Here is a 21,543-nt window from a genome sequence, read left to right as displayed (position 1 = left end):
CCTAAGACTACGGCCTCTGGGGTATTAAAGCATCACAGTATCTTCTTTTTATTTTTTATACTACTCATAGCTCACAGAACCACTGTCACATACTGGAAGAAAATATCTACATGATAGTCTTTAGCTACTGGAACTGTTGCTGAATAATCAAATCCTCCTGTAATTATGCATTTTTAGACAATTCAGACAAATCGCATATGTATCATATTACTAACATCAACAAACCCTGCTAGAAGAGTGAACATTTAAATATAAGCACATATACTCCCATGAACATAAAAACAAACCTCTAACTGCCAACTGTGTCTTCACTTCCCCCAAACTATATACATTTAGTAACTGAGACAGTCATTTCAGAGTTAGGAGGATGGGTTTTTAACGGAAAAAAAAAAATGTAAACTCTTTCTTTCCAAGGCATGGTACCCTAAAAAGTGATTTTCAGAGAGAAATAAAAACTGAAACATACACATTATATTGGTTCAAAATAGTCCCTACTTTTAAGTAAAGGAAACAGTAGAAGCACAAACAGTAGAAACACATCTGAAATTATTGTATCTTAGACTTCTGAACTTACCCCCACAACAAAAGTAAAACATTTTATAATAGCAATGGAACTGTCTTGTGCTTTTTCACCCCTGTAAAAATCACTGACAAATGCTGTTAAAAAAAAAAACAAAAAAAAAAAAACCTATAGATAGCTTTGATAGGATAAAAAAAAATATATCCTACTTGGATTCCCTTTCTAGGTCATAAACTACATTGGATGTAATAGACTCTATAAATGAACAATCAGGAGGTTTCCATCTAACTGTATGGGAAGCGTATCCACCACATCCTGTTATATAAATAATCCTCACTTCAAGTCAAATTCATATTATCTAATTTTTGCATTTCTCACCTAGAGAGGCTCTTCATAGGACCTGGACCTAGATTCTCCTCTCATCACACAACTGCAAGTAGGAAATTCAAGCAATGAAAGGTTTCGCTACATTTTCAAAGGTACTTTTAAGATAAAATTTATTCCAAAATGAATAAACCTGGGCAGTGTGACCTAAAAGTCACATAAATAATTTACTTATGGCTGTTATGTTTTAATCACTGGACTGTTTTTAGAGGCTTAAAAAATTTAATGGTTTTTGTTATACAAAAGCAACTAGGTTTTCCATAAAACATTAGCTGTCACATTAATACAAGGTTTTATCATTAATTACAATGGATTACACAGGAGTTTATATCTACAAAATGATTGTTAAATACCTGAATTTTCAAACCATTTCAAAATAAAAATGAAACCTGGTCCTAGTAAACTTTACATGAATTAAAGATCCATTTACAAAACAGAAAATTAAATGTAAAAAATATAACCTCAATTTAAAACATTTGTAGATAAAACATTCAACACACTTTTTCATCAGAAAAAAGCAAATTAAAATATTAAACATAGGTAAACAGTGCCATCTTTTGGTAAATTTAGGAACTGAGCTAAATTGTACAAAAATATCTTTAACAGATCAAAGGTGAGTAGAGCAAAGAATTCAAAAACCATCAGTTTATCATTTTATAATATTTAAGCTTTATAAATATATTAGCTTTTCTGGAGATGGGGTCTTGCTGTGTTGCACAGGACAGACTCAAATTCCTGGCCTCAGGTAATTCACCTGTCTCAGCCTCCTGAGTAGCTAGCATTACAGGCACAAGTGCCAAGCAGGATATTTTTAAACTAAATATTTCCAAAAACATATTACCTCACATTTGTTTTCACTTCAATTTCATGAGATTAACAGAGCATCATTACATTTTAAAGACACTGAGGCTCAGAATATTTTAATAACTGATCCCAAAATCCCTCAGTTTAAAATGATTGAGCCATCACTGGCTTAAAATTGCTCGTTTTTAAATTCCAACATTAATTCATTAAGCTTAGATAATGAACCAAGTTATATAATTATTCTGTCTTACAAGTAATGAACAAATTTTTATATTAAGTAAGATTCTGTAAAAATCATTTTATTGTTTTTAGTATTTTTTGTATATATTTGGCAAGGAAAAAATACTTATGTTTATTAAATGAAGAATGCACATTGACTACATTCACACAGCTGCTTACACTTCACAAATGCAAAAACTTTTAATCCAATATAGTATTCTTCATATCTCTACATTAATGGAAAAAAAAAAAAAGCCATCGCTGGCTAGGTGTGGTGGCTCATGCCTGTAATCCCAATGACTAGGAAATTCGAGATGGGATGATCAGTTGAGGTCAGGAGTTCAAGACCAGACTGGGCAACACAGTGAGACATCATCTCTATAAAACTAAAAAAAACTTAACAAAAATATTTTTAAAAGCTCTTGTTTATGGCTTGCACATGATTTTACACCACAATATAAAAAGCCATTACAAATGAAATGGAAATGATAAGCTTCAAATACTCTCCCTAAAGCTTCTCTGGCTTAATTTTGATATTAGATGTGTCCATATACCATTTTCAATGTCTTCCACTTTTGTATCGTTCAATGATTTTCTGAATAGTTTTATTAAACCATAACATTTATTCCAGAACACTCTCACAGTTCCTTCATTTTTGTAAGCTAGCTAACAATGAACTTTCTCATGGAGAGAAAAAAATATTCTCAATGATCTATCCTTATCTTTGATTCACTTGCTACTAGGAATTTTACTCGAACTGCAATCATTAAATAGTTCTTCATAGAGCAGACTTGAAGATCATGGTTAAAACACAATCATTCCATCTTAAATCATACAGCAATTCAATTAAAAAGAACATCAGAAAAAAGACAAGTCAATAAGATCACCAAAAAGGCTACTGAAAACACTGCTGAAGGAGTGAAAGCAGAGAAAGAGCCAACGGGATGAGCCATAAGAGTACATCTGCTGTGAAATGGAACTACGTGACCGAAAACAATTAGACACTAACTCAGAAATGTAGTTGGTTCACCCATTAGGCCTTACCTCCTGTCTACCGTATATTCAAGAAAAAGCACTCTATAGGACATGAGAATTGATAAACTTAGCTATCTCTAAGTATGATTTGCTGGGAAAGATTGAAATAACATGCTAACAATGAATTTTTTTTTTTTTTTAAATGGAGTCTCACTCTATTGCCCAGGCTGGAGTGTAGTGGCGTGATCTCGGCTCACTGCAACCTCCACCTTCCAGGTTCAAGTGATTCTCCTGCCTCAGCCTCCTGAGTAGCTGGGATTACAGGCGCCCACCACCATAGCCAATTAATTATTTTGTATTTTAGTAGGGACAAGGTTTCACCATGTTGGCCAGGCTGGTCTGGACCTCCTGACCTCAAGTGATCCGCCCACCTCAGCCTGGGATTACAGGCATGAGCCACCAAGCCTGACCAACAGTGAATTTTTTGATGGATTTAATTTCACCCCCAGGCTGTCCTTTTCTCATCTTTAGTAGAGCTGGATGCTGTTTACCCTCAAGAGTAAATAGCATTCCAGATCTTCTCTAGAAACTCTAAATTTCCTTCCCTTATTTCTGAGTGGATGGAAATCCCATTTTGAAGGCCCTTATTTTTATTTCTCTCTTCATTATTCCATGAGTAGAAAGGAAAAAAAGAGAATGCCACTTTCATTCCCACCCTTACAATATGTCTCTTTACCAACCGTTGCAAATAACTCAAGTGAATACAAGTAATACTCCAAGATCATTTCTCTCTGCGAGGGCACAGGAACACACACAAATAAATGGAAATATATATAACCATATTTTATTAAGTTTGAAGGAACATCAAAATTTCTAATACTGAATCCAATCCCATTAAATTGAAAGCAATTACTGCTTCCAATTGAATAAGAATGGATTAAATTAGATTTCTGATTCAATATAATTTGTAGTGTCCATGACAGGAAAAGTGATAGTATGAGGATCTTATCCAAGACATGTCAAGACTATGCAGCCTGGACTTGACAGCCACCTAAATAGAATTCTACTGAAAAACTCAAGGGATTCCCACACACACTACATTTATCTAACCTTTGGAATATAATTTAATTTTTATTCTAACTTAAAGATAAAAAGAATAAAATTACTTCTATACATTATATTCAAGAAATATACTTGTTTTTACTTGTTCACTAATGCACACACCAAAAAAAAACACCTGAATTACTACTTTGTGCCAGGTATCATATCTAATAATTATTATAATAAAACACAAAGTTTACTACTTTACATATACTGACTCATTTAATTCTCAGAAAGGACTACCATTGTCATCCTCATTTAATAAGGACACTAAGACACAGAGATATTATCAAAGTTATATAGCTAATAAATGCTGGTAGTTGGTTTTACAGTCTGCCTTAATATTAATAGCTGGCTACAGTCTCCTTCCTTCCTCCCTCCCTCCCTCCTTCCCTCCCTCTCTCTCTCTCTCTCTCTCTCTCTTTCTTTCTTTCTTTCTCTCTTTTTGAGATGGAGTCTTGCTCTGTCACCCAGGCTGGAGTGCAGTGGTGTGATCTCAGCTCACTGCAACCTCTACCTCCCAGGTTCAAGCGATTCTCATGCCTCAGCCTCCCGAGTAGCTGGAATTACAGGGATGCGTCACCAAGCCCGGCTAATTTTTGTATTTTTAGTAGAGATTGAGTTTCGCCATGTTGGCCAGGCTGGTCTCAAACTCCTGACCTCCGGTATCCGCCCACCTCGGCCTCCCAAAGTGCTGGGATTATAAGCATGAGCCACTGCACCCGGCCGACAGTCTGTTCTCAAAAACTAAGCAACAGTGTCTCTGACATGTCAAAGGTAAAGATGAGTAAGACACGAAGAACTCACACATCATAAAAAAGAAAATGTAAACCAGTTAAATTATCTTAAGACAGGAACTAGCTGAGATGTCACTCTAAGCCAGCAGAAATAAGCTAATGGCAGCAGTGCTAAGCAGAGCTGCATTTTATGCAAGGAGTTTGAATCTAAAATGATCAGGTTAGGTAAAAATCATGTATAGCCACAACTCTTGCCAAAAAAGTCCTTAATCAATCACAAAAATAATATACACATGGATTAGCGTACATAACACTTTAAAAGTTCTTAGAAACTCAAATTTGAGAATGACCAAGCTACAATGAAGAAGAGGTAAAAGCAAAGTGTCTGAAAATCCTGAGACATTCAAACCATTTCCCCCTTAACCATCAACACATGCTGGTAAAGTAGGAATTGGTGGGAAGTTTTAAAATGCAGTAGTTTACTACATTCTGTTTTATTATTAAGCCTCTTTAACTATATTATATGTTAATAGACTGGAAGATTAATAAGCTATACAAGTTGCATACTATGCAAAGGTTAGTTTTTAGTAAGTATGAAAGCAATGTAGTATTAAAGGTAACAAATGTTTGTTCTCAAATTCAAAAACTCCCACCTTCATATGCTCCTATGGACAAAGAGGACAACAACCAGATTCTAGGACAAGCACAGTCAGGGCCACAGAGCAATGAAGGTGTCAAGCAGTAAGCCAATGACTAAATAATGTCACATCTGTTCTCCAGCAAACATATTGTAGACGGATATCTGCACAAGATCATACTGCCTCTGAAAGGGTCAATTTGTCCAATTTTTACATAAATAATGCTAAAAAGTTTTCTAACAAATCAATTAGAAAAAAGAAAGTGTAAACTAATTTAATGACATCTAATAATTGTAATAGAAGAACATTTGTAACATGAAATTCACTTTTCATATGTAATAGTGTAACTGCAGTGATCATGTAATGCAATATTGCCATCTCTTGTCCAATAGCTAAAAATACATCATGTCTTTAATCAAAACACATGACAATTTTAAATTGCAGGCCAAAAAGAGCCAACGTTACATGTTCAATTGTTAACATCTCGGAAGTTTTTTCTCCCCAAAATTAAAGAAGACAATACTAAAAACAGATTTTTAAATGAAGCTTTCATGGTAATTTATCATCTGCCCATTTTCTTAAAAAAGAAAATTAATATTTAAACACAGGCTATTTCTAAATGAATTATCCCAAAAATATTTCACAAATCTCTAAGGGTGATGGGAATTATTAAGCAGTTAAGCAAATGTCAAGTTTCTGAAAATCTGGGTATATGTTTATCTGTCTCATGAAAATTCTAAAATATTATAAATATAAAATATTTTAAGTTCAATACCATAATGCCAGTAATTCTGAAAAGACTAGGCATCTTAACACATTTCAGCACTCCATAGCAATTTATTCACAAAAATTAATACAATTACACTTGAATTTTGAAGTATTATTTCTTACATGCTACAAGAAGTGCAAACCAGACATTTAGTGACCTGAAAAGGTCAGGCCAAAGGTTGAACAGGATGAAAAATGATCTTTAAGTTCACAAGAAAGACAACAAAAAGATTAACTTTTCCCACATCTTTACCAGCAGCAAAATTGAGAACAAGAACTTATAAATGTTATCAAAATAATTGCCGTGAGAGTTACTAACTTTTACTGGACATTCATTTTGGACACAATACCAGGGTAAGAAAAACTAGGACTTGGAACCAAAACATTTTAGAATTCACAACAGTGAACGAGATTTTTCCTTAATCCCTTTAGAAGGTGAAGATTCTAATCCACCATACAAGTTCACTCTCAAACATAAGAAAAATATTGCTTAAAAAAATTTTTAAGGTTGACACTATTTGATTTGTGTAAATAACATAAATTTAGCACAAAATCAAAATTAATACCACATAGTAGTCTGTTGGTTCAAAAATATTTAGTTTTGTGCTTCATAAAATAACAATACAAAAGAAATCATTGGGCCAAGATGGAAAAATATCAGAAACTAAGTACTTCTGTGCCCCATTTTAAAAAGAAAAGAAATAGAATGTAGAGATCAGAAAAATCATCATGCAACTATTGTGTAACACAGTAATGAAGAGTATTAAACCTCCTTTTAAAATATATTAAGGGCCAGGCACGGTGGCTCTCGCCTGAAATCCCAGCACTTTGGGAGGCCGAGGCAGGTGGATTGGTTGACCTCAGGAGTTCAAGACCAGTCTGGGAAACACTCGGTGAAACCCTGCCTCTACCACAAATACAAAAAATTGTATTTTTAAAATATAATAAAACACCATTCTGTAATGTTATATTCCACTAAAGCACTGTAAAACTTACACAAAATTCTCAACATATACAACTTAAGCTGTAGGAATTTGAACAGAGAATCCTATTCAGTTTTTATAATATAAAACATAATATAATTCCATATGTTATGAAAAGCCATTTTCTTCCATTTCTCAGTCCCTTGGACTCATTTTAAAATAAAGACAACCTCCTTATAAAATCTTAGGGGTATAGGTAAGTTATTCTTGGTAAATCTAATGCATACTTAAGGCTTTTCAAATTTTTAAAGCAAAATGTATAGAAAAAACATTGGTCACAATATGCCAATTAATCTATACAATAGCCTTACTACAGTGCTGTACTTAAGAAATGTATATACTTGGCTCCATTTTCAGTGACATAATATCATAACACTTCTACAAGATATATTTATCCCTGGGCCACATAAGCAACAGTGATAGTTTTCCAGAAAGTTACACACAACATATGGCAATGAATCATATGTATCAATGGCCTTTCCAATGGTAGCATTTTTAAGACCCTAGTATATAAATGGTTTTTCAATTAGATTTGTCCACTTCCTTCCAAATGATGCACTCATTAATACACACACTTTGCACACATGGAGCAAACAACATGCCCTAATTCTCTTAGGTCGACTTTTCTTCCACTCTTCAATGCAATTTCCTCTCTTAAAAATGTATTTTAACACCCTTAAATTGCTGCTCATCTTCCACAACTTTGACCAACACATCCTTGACCTTGTCACCATTACCAATCTATTTCCCTCAACAATATGGAAATGTGGTGTGATGAACAAATCTTCTTAACTCAATTCCTTCTTAGATTACAAAGGGATTTTTCCTGGCCCAGGCTAGCCATTCCAGAATTCCAAGTATAGGATTCCCAAATTTCATTCACCTATAACACAGGTCAGATCAAAAAAAGTCTGTCTAGTTCACGCATTTACTGTTTCGACCCCAATTGTTTATTATACAGACCACACTGCCATGTGCCCAGAAATCCCATTTTACATTTAGATATCTCCAAATTAATTTATCACCCCAAATCCTAACATTGTGAACTGTTTTATTTTTGTTGTCTGGGCAGATAACAGGTAGGGAAGCTACCAAACCTGTTTAAGATTTCTATCTCTCCCTCCTTGAAAGGTGAGTCCCTTGGAGAGAACTGATAGAAAGAATACAGCTCGGTGATCCAATAACCACTGTCATCCCTGCAACAATTGGTACTTCACTTTTATTTTGTTGGGAGTTACCCCTTAAAAAATGTCTACTTCTACTGCCTACATGCTATCAGATCCTCACACAAAGGCAGGTTTGAATAAAATTCTCTCAACTTTCTACATGAAATAATAGTGGCCAAAATGAGTAGAAAAATATTAGAACTTAATAATCTCAGTTCATGCAAATAACCTAACATAAGCACATTTCCACAGGAAGAAAAGGTGAGAGTGAATTACTGGCAAGTTAAGGATGTACTTTTTTTGGGGGGGGGGGGGGGGGGGGGGGACAGAGTCTCACTTACTCTGTTACCCAAGCTGGAGTGCAGTGGTGCAATCACAGCTCACTGCAACCTCACTTCCCAAGTTCAAGCAATTCTCATGCCTCAGCCTCCTGAGTAGCTGGAATTACCGGCATGCACCACCACACCTGGCTAATTTTTGTATTTTTAGTAGAGATGGGTTTTCACCATGTTGGCCAGGCTGGTCTCAAACTCCTGACCTCAGGCGATCCTCCCAACTCAGCCTCCCAAAGGGCTCAGATTAGAGGCATGAGCCACCACGCCCAGACATGTTAAGGATATACTTTTAAATAACGATCTTGAGACTACAGTTCTGCAGTACATAAAACATATATATATATATAGTAAAAGCTTGGAAAATTATCTGAAAATATCCACAAGGACATTTTACAGATCAGCAGAAATAGTTTATATTTTAATGTACGAAAGGTTTTGTTTCTTTGTATATAATTCTATGTTTAACTTCCAAGCCTTAGAATAATGCTAAGATTCAACTATATCTATAAGCTGATGGTCACACCTTGCATTACAGATACTGCACATGATCAGACTACAATTTACTTGCACTATAATTCCAGATGGACTTCAGAACCTTAAGATATTAACAACGGACATCATCTTTGGCTAGAGAATAAAGAATTTTGACAAGAAAACCCTGGGTTACATTTTTTAAAAGTTCTATTCAATATATAACTAAACACTTCACTGTAAATACTTATTACTTATACATATAATTGTAAGTCAGAAACCTTGATGTCAGGATTTTTTTTTTTTTTTTTTTTTTTTTTTTTTTGAGATGGAGACTTGTTCTGTTGCCCAGGCTGGAGTACAGTGGCGCGATCTCAGCTCACTGCAAGCTCCGCCTCCCTGGTTCATGCCATTATCCTGCCTCAGCCTCCTGAGTAGCTGGGACTACAGGCACCTGCCACCAGGCCCACTGCAAGCTCTGCCTCCCTGGTTCACGCCATTCTCCTGCCTCAGCCTCCTGAGTAGCTGGGACTACAGGCACCTGCCACCAGGCCCGGCTAATTTTTTTTGTAGTGTTAGTAGAGACGAGGTTTCACCGTGTTAGCCAGGATGGTCTTGATCTCCTGATCTCATGATCTGCCCACCTCAGCCTCCCAAAGTGCTGGGATTACAGGTGTGAGCCACCATGCCTGGCCTATGTCAGGATTTTTTTAAATAATTTTTGTAAGGCCTAAGTTAACATTTTGTTCTTCCTTTATCTTTAGGTACAAGTTATATAAAATTAGCAGATCTAAACATATGTTACAAACTGTAAGACACTATATAAATGTGAATAATCATGGTGATGGTAAAGGAGCAAGAAAGCTAGATTAAAGATTTATGTGTAGAAAGTATAAGATAACAGCCCTATATTAAGATAGTTGATGATTCTGTCATTGAATTCCACTAGAAGTTCCAAAAATATCCTATTGAGGTTCCACTGGGTCAATGACTTTATACTCATGATTAAGGAGGTAGGAATGGACCGGGTAGCACTCTGCTGACACTGCTATCTACAACTGAAGAAACAGCTTACTTTCTTCTTTTTTTTTTTTTTTTTTTTTTTTTTGAGATGAAGTTTTGGTCTTGTTGCCCAAGCTGGAGTGCAGCCTCTGTCCCCCAGGTTCTTCTCCTGCCTCAGCCTCCCTAGTAGCTGGGATTACAAGCATGCTCTATCACACCAGGCTAATTTTTGTATTTTTAGTAGAGACAGGGTTTCACCATGTTGGCCAGGCTGGTCTCGAACTCCTGACCTCAGGAGATCCACCTGCCTAGGCCGCCTAAAGTGCAGAGATTATAGGCGTGAGCCACCACGCCCAGCCAAGAAACAGCTTACTTTCAAATCCCAACTCAGCGCTGAAATTAACAAATGGAGCATGTTCCTGTGGTAGAGACTGCAGTGGGATATATACCCACTTCTTCCCTCCAGAAAAAAAGGAAGAAGTCTTCTAATAAGGGTTACAGATTTTAAAACTCTGGCTGGGCACGGTGGCTCATGCCTGTAATCCCAGCACTTTGGGAGGCCAAGGTGGGTAGATCACGAGGTAAGGAGTTTGAGACCAGCCTGACCAACATGGTGAAACTCCGTCTCTACTAAAAATTCAAAAATTAGCTGGGCATGGTAGTGCATGCCTGTAATCCCAGCTACTCAGGAGGTTGAGGCAGGAGAATTGCTTGAACTCAGGAGGCGGAGGTTGCAGTGAGCCAAGATCGCGCCACTGCACTCCAGCCTGGGCAATAGAGCGAGACTCCATATAGGAAAATAATAAAAATAAATAAATAAATAAATAAATAAATAAATAAATAAATAAATAAAATAAAATAAAATAAATAAAAATTTAAAAATAAAGCAGGTCCTACCTTCGATATTACAAAGAGTGAAATAATACATGATGAGACTAAGCATTTCCTAAAACAACTTCTAGGATTTAACATAGAATATGAAGGCCTTTCCTTTGCCAAAAAGGAATAAATTTCTTGTCTGCTGGAATCCATGGCTAGTTCATTTTCATATCTTCACACCTCTTTAACACTCTACTCTGTAACACATATCATGTTCACAGAATGTTTGCCAAATGAATAAACTATATACAAATATACAAAGAAACTATCAAGAATGTTAACAGCTCAGCAATTTTTAAATAACTGTTCTGAAAATGTGGGCATCCAGGCTAAACACTCTATTCTGACTTAGGTAAGCATGTCCACCAATATTTCATACACATAACACCATTATTCTTGAGTGTTTATGAGCTATAGCCTCAGTCAATGGTCTTTCGATGGACTTTTTTTTCCAGCTAACCAAAAAGCACATACAATATTCATTCACACCAGGTGTGGCTGCAAACTAAACATAACACAGCTGTATCTAACACAGCTGTATCTAAATGAGGACTGTTCCCAAAGCATCACCTTGGAAGCCTATATACCTTTATTCCACTATTGGGCTAGGGAGTGGTTACGAATTCCTTAACAAGATTGTGTAAGAATTGTGAGGTGCTGAAGAGATCCAAAAAGTGTAAGAATCACAGCTACTCTTTCAGAACTCTTTTAGAACTGTCTTTAGAATCACTTAAACAAAATTTATTTTCAACTAAAACAGCATTGTTCAACATCATAGCACATATCTTATTCACCAGATTTGGCCATTTTCTAATACTAGATGTGGCCATTTTCTAATACTAAATGTATTCTCAAGATATGAAGATTTGCCACCAATGAGGACACTGAAAACAATTTACCAACATCTCCCAAGGAAATAATACAAAAACAATAATTATTACTGGAAAAAAAAAGTTTAATCTATAAAAACTGCCTACTTGGAGAACACATTCATTTCTTTAAAAAGCCATGGTGCTCACAGGAAAGTTTAATTGCTTCCCAAGATGCTAATCTAATGATATCACACATCCATGTACCCACAATACAAGTAATTGTTCTGAGTTTTAGGGGCTAACATCATTTCTCCTCAGTAGGTTTTATTCCTTGAATGAGAGACAAGCAGGCACAATTTTGTAATAGTTTATCTAAAAGCTGGCTGAACACAGTGGCTCATGCCTGTAATCCCAGCACTTTGGGAGGCCAAAGCAGGCAGATCACTTGAGGCCAGGAGTTAGAGACCAGTCTGGCCAACATGGCAAAACCCCATCGATACTAAAAATACAAAAATTAGTCAGTCGTGGTATCGCACACTGGGATCACAGCTGTGATCCCAGCTACTCAGGAGGCTGAAGCAGGCGAATCACTTGAACCCAGAAGGCAGAGGTTGCAGTAAGCCAAGATGATGCTACTGCCCTCCGGCCTGGGCGGCAGAGTGAGACTACATCACAAAAAAGTTATGAGCCACCTTTTTCTTCAAAATAAAAAAGGGTTTGAAAAGAGGCAATGAACAACAGCGAACTGCTCTGACAGTTCGCTGTATGAAGTTGTTGTTTTGTTTGTTTTTTGAGACAGAGTCTCAGTCTGTCACCCAGGCTGGAATGCAGTGGGGCAATCTCAGCTCACGGCAACCTCTGCCTCCCGGGTTCAAGCAATTCTCCTGCCTCAGCCTCCCAAGTAGCTGGGATTACAGGCATGTGCCACCACACCTGGCTAATTTTTGTATTTTTAGTAGAGATGGGGTTTTGCCACGTTGGCCAGGATGATCTCAAACTCCTGATCTCAGGTTATCTGCCCCCCTTCAGCCCCCCCAAGTGCTGGGATTATGGGCATGAGCCACTACACCTGGCCTTATGGAGTTTTAATACAGAATAATTATATCCTGAATTTGCATATTTAAAAGCGGCAATTTCAAATATATACCCACATAATCTTTCTTCCCCAAATAGTAAAAATATCTATGACTACTGAGAACTAATTTTGATATAATGTATCTGCATTCTGTTTTCAATAATCTCCACATATATTATACATAATCTATATTTTATACCTATTTTATATTATACATTTAATATTTTAGGTTTCCATTTGACTAACAAAAACATTATCAATTAGTAAGCCATAATAAACTTTATAAATTCTCATTATTCCACAGTAATGAAAGTGACTACTGGCATAGGTAATCCAGAAGTCATTCATATCAAATCTTTAAATATAAAATCTGTAGAGATTTCCTTCTCAAATGTCTTATCAAAGCTAATTCTGTTTATATTTCCTGGGCTTATAGCACCTAGACTAATGAAGAACGTATTCCCCACAGTCTGCTGCATGCAAGCCAGGCTGGAATCAACAACTATGAATTTCTAAAGTAGGAACAATCAATAGTTTATAAAATTAATACAAATATATATAATACAATATATAAAAGTAACAGACTATGCTACATTAGCAAAAGAATTTTCACATTCAAGTAATTACTTCCTTATTTTCTCTTTTTAACTATTCCCAAATAAGAAACAAAATTAGGTGTATATAACAAAACCTAATATTCTTGTATAAACATACCAGGACTGTTATTTTATACAGACGAGTACTGTTACAACACCAAACACAAACTGCTAATGGATTAAAATTTAATTAAAATGTATCAAATATTTAATATGACATAGAAAAAGTTAATATCTGATTTTCCTGAATGTTTTAGGAAATTATCTCAGGGACTTATTTTTTTTTTGAGATAGGATCTCGCTCTGTTGCCCAGGCTGAAGTGCCGTGCACGATCACACCTCACTGCAGCCTCTACCTCTCAGGCTCACGCGATGCTACCACGTCATCCTCTCAACTAGCTGGGACTACGAGGTGAAGACCAACATGCCTGGCTACTTTTTAAGTATTTTTGCAGGGCCAGGGTCTCACTATGTTGCCAACACTAGTCTTAAACTCCTGGGTTCAAGTGACCCTCCCACCCTCTCACTTTGGCCTCCAAAGTGCTGGGGTTGCAGCAGGCATGAGCCAACACACACAGCCTTTTTCAAATTTTATTTTACTTTTTTTTTTCTGAGGGTATTTTCTTAGCCAGGCACACGACTATAGTCTCAGCTACTGGGAAGGCTGAGGTAGAAGGACCACTTGAGCTCAGGAGCTTGGGGCCAGCCTGGGCAAACATAGTTAGAACCATCTCAAAAATAAATAAATATAAATCAATAAATAAATTCTATTTTCTCAACACTCAAACTACACCATCAAATACAGTAAGGCAAACCCAGGCTAAATTATACTAAAAATTACTAATGAATATAGTGAAGTAATTCTGAAAGCATATTTTGAGTATTTTCAACTTAAAGGACAGAAATACTAAGACTCATTTTGCCAACTAAAGAATACATTATAAAAAAATACAAAATCAATAACATAAGATATTTTAGGCCGGACGCAGTGGCTCACGCCTGTAATCCTAGCACTTTGGGAGGCCAAGGCAGGCGGATCACCAGGTCAGGAGATTGAGACCATCCTGGCTAACACGGTGAAACCCCGTCTCTACTAAAAATACAAAAAATTAGCCACACGTGGTGGCGGGCACCTGTAGTCCCAGCTACTCTGAAGGCTGAGCCAGGAGAATCCCTTAAACCCGTGAGGCGGAGCTTGCAGTGAGCCGAGATTGCGCCACTGCACTCCAGCCTGGGCGACACAGCAAGATTTTGTCTCAAAAAAAAAAAAGACACAACCTCTCCTTTCTCAACTGTAAAGCAGGGGTGCCAGTATTTCCTCCTACCCAGGGACTAAGCAACATAACATACAAAAAGCACCGGGTCAGTGCCTGTCACAAAGCATTCTAATTATAGTCTCATTTAGTACACATAACAGACAGATACAGAAACAGCTACAGATGTGCGCTTATGTGTGGGTTACTATACATACATAATTCCTACTCTATCCCCCAAGAGGACCTCACAGCAGCGACATCTCACGGCGGCAATGAGCAAGCATATTGACTGCCCAGATCCCCTTTTCTAAATGCCATTCTCTTAATGAAAAAAATCAGGACTCCTTGGAAAACTGGTTGCTTCCAAGGCTGGGGAAGGGAAAATATAAGGAGAGATTAGAACATTTTGTGGTTCCAGAAAATAAATAAGTGCTCAAAAAAAAAGGTGGGAGCATGCTGAAAAGACACAGGAGCCAGCCGGAACAAGGTCCTAATGGCCAACATTGGAACAACAGGCAGCATAATAATGATAGTATCAGACTATATACACAGGATAAAATAAATATCCATGAGTCTGTACTGATAGAAATAACTAAGATGGGCGGGCGCGGTGGCTCACGCCTGTAATCCCAGGACTATGGGCGGGTAAATCACCTGAGATCAGGAGGTCGAGACCAGCCTGGCTACCATGGTGAAATTCCATCTCCAAAAAAACACAAAAAATTAGCCTGGTGTGGTGGCACATGCCTGTAATCCCAGCTACTTGGGAGGCTGAGTCAGGAGAATCCCTTGAACCCGGGAGGCAGAGGTTACAGTGAGCCGAGATCACCACACTGCACTCCAGCCTGGGCAACAAAGCAAGACTCTGTCTCAAAAAAATAATAATAATAATAATTAATTAATTAAGATGGAGAAGAATGGACAGCTCTTCCTTAGAGAAAAACTCCAATTAATAAATGTAAAGAGGAGGCTGGGCGTAGTGGCTCACGCCTATAATCCCAACACTTTGGGAGGCCGAGGCGAGTGGATCACTTGAGCTCAGGAGTTCGAGACCAGCCTGGCCAACATGGTGAAACCCCGTCTCTACCAAAAATACAAAAGTTAGCCAGGCGTGGTGGCGTATGCCTGTAATTCCAGCTACTCAGGAGGCTGAGGCAGAAGAATCGCTTGAACCCGGGAGGCAGAGGATGCAGTGAGCTGAGATTGTGCCATTGCTCTCCAGACTGGAGAAAAGAGAGACCTCATCTCAAAATAAATAAATAAATAAATAAAAATGTAAAGAAAATAAGATAGCAGAAAATCACCATTAAGTAAACAACACAGTAATAACTGTTGCAGACAAGATCCACCAGTAGGTACTAAAATTAACAGGCCAAAGGTTGAGGAGAAATAGGATATTTATTAGCTGTAATGAGATAAACAGTTACTGTATTGGAGAGAAACCTAGCAGACATGGGTTAGTGTACCAGTATAAGACACACTGACATCATAACCCTGATATGACGCACTGAGAAAAATATAGTATCGTTTCTGTGCTCTCCTTGCCAAAAATCCAGAACCTCATTCTAATCATGAGAAAAAGACAAATTCGAGTTGAAGGACATTCTACATAATAATCATTTTCATTATTGATATTTCATTTCCAGAAATATCAAGGCAATGTTTTCTTCAGAAGTGTCAAGGTCACAGAAGACAAGAAAAATATTAAGAAACTGTCACAGATTGGAGGAAACTAAGGGGACATGAAACTAAATGTAAGGCGGGACCCAAGATTAGATCTTGGGACAGAAAAAGGAAGTTAATGGGAAAACTGGTAAAATTCAAATGCGATCTACAGTTTAGATCACAGAAATGCACTAAGGTTAATTTCCTGGTTTATTAATGATATTACAACTATGTAAGATGCTAGTATCAGGGGAAGCTTGGTGATGGGCATATGTGAACTCTGTAATTTTACTACTTTTCCGGAAGTCTAAACTTACTTCAAATTAAAACGTTTTTTAAAATATGACATCCATGGTTATCTACACAATGTGTAATAGCTATCAGTGTTTCACCTTAAAAATCATTGTCATGCTAAAATACCCTTTAACTGCTAAGCTAAAATATTTATCTCTAAAAAACTTAATTCTGAAAAATTTAATCAATAAAATATATTATAGATCTCATTACCTGTAATTTTATAGCCATAAGCAGCTAGCTGTCCAGCCATATATTCTCCATCTGAATTATTATGAGAACAACCCCATGTTCGTATCCAAATTTTCTGTATGCCTGGAATAGTGCTGTTAAGGAATCAATTAAAAAAAAAAAGTAAGTTTCATTGGGTGATTTATTTTTTTTGATCCAGGGTCTTGCTCTGTTGCCCAGGCTGCAGTGCAGCTGTGTGACCACGGCTCACTGCAACCTCAACCTCCCAGGCTTAAGGGATCCTCCCATCTCAGCCTCCTAAGTAGCTGGGACTATAGGTATGCACCAACACACCTGTTAATTTTTTTATTTTTTGTAGAGACAGTGTCCCACTATGCTGTCCAGACTGATCTTGAACTCCTGGGCTCAAGTGATCTTCCCACCTTGTTTCCCAAAGTGCTGGAATTACAGGTGTGAGCCACCACTACGCCCAGCCTCACTGAGTAATTTTTAAAATAAAAACCACTAGATGATTTTAAGATATATTACACAAAAAACAAACTCACTACAATCCATTCAAGAGATATTCATTAAATGCGCTAACTTAACTCAAAATCTGCTGTTATATCAAAAGTCTAAAATCAAGATAAAATAACCACAGAATTCTAAGAAGACTCTACATAAAAAATATCTCTTTTTTCTCTGAATTGTATTTTAAATTCATACACTAACTTACTAAGTTCAACTCCTAGAAAGGTACATAATAACAATAGGAAAGAAAGTGGTTCTAGCAGCAACGGCAAATAAAGAAAAGTATGTCTGTTTACAAACTGCTATATACTAGTTGCAATCTTTAGCTTCCTTAAAACTTATAGATATAAATAAGTTAATCAAAGTTAAAAACTGTCATCCTAAGGCATTATTAAAAGCACTCTATAAAATCAGAATTCTAAAAAAAAGGTAGTATTTTTAGGGAAAAAAAAGGGAGGGCTTTCAACTTGGATTACTCTAATAATTTATAAGCAAATATAAATTACCTTAAGGATACATTTAGGACAAATTTTATAAACTGCAGTCATTAAAATATAAGCAAATGTTAAATTCAAAGAACTTAAAAGCTTAGTTTCCCAACAAAATAAGTATATTATAAATTTCAGCAGTTTACTAGACAAACAAATACAGGCTTATTAAAACCATATAATTAGATTATCCTTTCTGGTTAGGTTGTATCAAAATTTCACGGACTAGAGATCTACTATAATAGTGTAAATAGGGCAATAATTTATTTGTGCCCACTGCCTTTACCTGATCCATAGGTATTTGAAAATCAGCTAAGAAAATTCAAATGTCCAAAATACTACTGTCTCATAAGAATCACAAACTCCAGTAAAAATTTTATTTGGAAGTAACACAGACTTACATATCAACTACAGTAATATCAAAGAGATTCCTACTGCCCCAAGCTATCTTCTAGGAACATCCAATTTGACATCTCATTTCTTTTTAACTAATTACCTTGCCAGACTTAAAATCATTCAAACAAAAAAAAAATCAACATATAGGTTGAGTTTCTTTAATTCAAAAATTCAAAATCCACAATGCTCTAAAATCTGAAACTTTTTGAGCACCAAAATGATACTCAAAGGATGCTCACTGGAGCATTTCAGATGTTTGGATTAGGAATACTCAACTGGAAAGTATGTAATACAAATATTCTGAAGTCCAAAAAAAATGTGATATCTGAAACACTTCTGGTCTCAAGCATTTCAGATAAGTGATACTCAACTTGTATTTCCTATCAAAAGTTCAAAAAGTCTAATGAAGAGACATTATATATAATCACACAGACCAGTAGTGTCAGCTTCTTCCTGAAATGAAAATGAATATAATTTCGGCCATGCTCAGTGGCTCACACCAGTAATCCCAGCACTTTGGGAGGCCGAGATGGGCGGATCATCTGAGGTCAGGAGTTTAAGACCAGCCTGGCCAACATGGTGAAACCCTGTCTCTACTAAAAATACAAAAAATAGCTGGGCATGGTGGTGTGTGCCTGTAATCCCAGCCACTAGGGAGGCAGAGACAGGAGAATCGCTTGAACCCGGGAGGCGGAGGTTGCAGTGAACCGAGATTACAGCACTGCACTCCAGCCTGGGCAACAGAGCAAGACTCTGTCTCAAAAAAGAAAAAAAAGAAAATGAATATAATTTCAAGGAAAAAAGCTTACCTGTCACTTGGTGGACTGTTTTCTTCCTCTTGCAAATATTTTTGGGTATTTCGCCTTCGTACCTTCGGGACAACATCCTTTCTTACAAAATGCCTATCTTGTGGTTTTGAATCTTCATGAGACACAATATCTTCTATGTCACCCAGTAGTGTATCACAGGATGCAGAAGGCATATTCTCTACCACATAAAAGTTATAAATAAAATCAACTTACGAAAATCTGCTTAGCGTAGCATCATTTATGAAATATTCTCACCAAATTTGAATCAATCAAGCCTTTGGATCTAACTTCAAATTTATAGAAAATACAAGAGATAAAGAAACACAAGGATGAAGTACTATCTTGGGTACACTGAAAAAAGAAACACAAGGAAACAATCAGATAAAACCCTAATGACAATGGGACATTCCAAAGTTCAACAGGAACTATTTCTTCAACAAATCAATGTCCTGTAGGAGAGGAACTGTTTCAGATTACACGAAGCGTAAAAGCCTAACAACTAAAGGCAATTCATGTTCTTGATTGTATCTTTCTTTGTCTGTCAAGCTCTAAGAAATTTTGGGAAAAACTAAGGACATCAGAATATGAGTTGGATATTAGATAATATGAAGATGTTACTATAAATCATTCAATATAAAGTATTGTCCTTATATTCAAAAATTTTATTTTTTAGAGATGCATACTGAATATTTAAAAGTGAAATGTTATTATGTCTATAATTTACTTTAAAAGGACCTCAGAAAAAAATAGACTGGCTGGGCACGGTGGCTTATGCCTGTAATCCCAGCACTTTGGGAGGCCAAGGCCGGTGTATCACCTGAGGTCAGGAGTTTGAGACCAGCCTGGCCAACACGGTGAAACCCCATCTCTTTTAAAAGTACAAAATTTAGGTGGGCATGGTGGTGTACACCTGTAGTTTCAGCTACTCAGGAGGCTGAGGAAAGAGAATTGCTAGAACCCAGGAGGCAGAGGATGCAGTGAGTCAAGAGTGCACCCTTGCACTCCAGCCTGGGCAACAGAGTGAAACTCCATCTCAAAAAAAAAAAAAAAAAAAAAAAATAGATTAAGACATACTAAAAAGAATTTACAACTCTTAAAACTAGAAAATAGGTAGGTTCATGTTCATTATCCCATACGATTTTTCTAAATCATCAAAATTTTTATAATTAAAAAAAGAAAATGTGGACACAGCTTGCAAGAAGAAAAGCACATTTTTCCCTGCCCCGCCAGCAAAATACAAATAAAACTCAGGACATTATATATAAAACAAGCATAAGAAGACTCTGAAAGGTAGACAGAAGAAGGCAGACTGGCTACGAACCTCAGGACCCAAAGAATATGATGATGAGTTCCTTGGGTTTTCTTTGGCCTCCTACAGCTCACACATGGAACTGAAGATCCCAGCAATCAGAAATGGCAAGAGATGCCAACGATAAAACCCCCCAATAAAAGCCTGCTTTCTCATTAAAGAACTATACAAAGGGCAGCCTAGGAAGACAGAAAAGTTTTAGATAATGATCATTCTACTCCAGCCAAACACAAACACACACACACAGCCCAAAAAAACTGTAATCCCACCCCCAGGCACACTACAAAGGACAAGCGGGGAGCTCTGACTTCCACCTACAATCAAGCACCCTAACACACTCCACTAGTATAGAATCTGAGAAGGCCCCGGAGGGATCCTGGACGTTCAAACCAACCACCCAACCAGTGATGAAGTTCTGCAGTGTCAGTGGAGACCAAATTGATACACAAGTTTAAAATAATCCCTATCAAAATCTCGGAAAGATTTTTTTGTAGGTATAGACAAGACTGTCCTAAATTTTATATGGAAATGTACAGAAACTAATATATTTAAAACGATTTTGAAAAGAGTAAAGTAAGAAGAATTGGTCTACCCAATTTTAAGACTTATTAGATAGCTATAATTGAGATAGTAGTATCGGCAGAGGGATAGAAATATAGATCAATGGAACATAACAATAAACCCAGAAACAGACCTACACAAATATTTCACAAAACCAATTAAATGAAGGGAAGATTGCTTTTTAAACAATTCGTACTGGAGCAAGTGCACTTTTATAGGCAAAAACTGAACCTTGACCTAAGTCTTGCACCTTATACAAAAATTAATTCAAAATGGATCATAGACTTAAATGTAAAACATACGCCAGGCACGGTGGCTCACACCTGTAATCCCAGCACTCTGGGAGGCTGAGACGGGTGGATCACTTGAGGTCAGGAGTTCAAGAGCAGCCTGGCCAACATGGTGAAACCACATATCTACTAAAAATACAAAAAATTAGCTGAGTGTGTTGGTGTATGCCCGTAATCCCAGCTACCTGGGAGGTTGAACCAGGAGAATTGCTTGAACCCACAAGGCAGAGGTTGCAGTGAGCCAAGATCGCACCACTGCACTCCAGCCTGGGTGACAGAGCGAGACTCTGTCTCAAAAAAAAAAAAAG

At 36.9% G+C, this 21,543-nt stretch overlaps 1 protein-coding gene across 3 annotated transcripts in view; it reads right to left on the bottom strand.

Moving 5' to 3' along the window:
• The window catches only part of CDKAL1 (CDK5 regulatory subunit associated protein 1 like 1), a 712,749-nt gene that overhangs the window by 681,560 nt on the left and 9,646 nt on the right, over window positions 1-21,543 (bottom strand). The window contains exons 3-5 of one of the 3 annotated variants that reach the window (XM_050789550.1): window positions 20,397-20,563; window positions 19,076-19,253; window positions 16,894-17,006 (exon numbers count right to left, since the gene is read on the bottom strand). The exons of 1 other annotated variant lie outside the window; for it this stretch is intronic. In XM_050789550.1, the coding sequence (XP_050645507.1) occupies window positions 16,894-17,006; window positions 19,076-19,248 (286 nt within the window). In that variant the 5' untranslated portion in view covers window positions 19,249-19,253; window positions 20,397-20,563. The remainder of the gene's footprint in view (window positions 1-16,893; window positions 17,007-19,075; window positions 19,254-20,396; window positions 20,564-21,543) is intronic. One more of the 3 variants, XM_050789549.1, reaches the window with a different exon arrangement.

This window comes from Macaca thibetana, chromosome 4 (genome assembly GCF_024542745.1).
Source record: "Macaca thibetana thibetana isolate TM-01 chromosome 4, ASM2454274v1, whole genome shotgun sequence".
Taxonomy (NCBI): Eukaryota; Metazoa; Chordata; class Mammalia; order Primates; family Cercopithecidae; genus Macaca; species Macaca thibetana.
The sequence above is the reverse complement of the archived record's forward strand: the minus strand, read 5'-3'. Positions and strand labels throughout refer to the sequence as shown.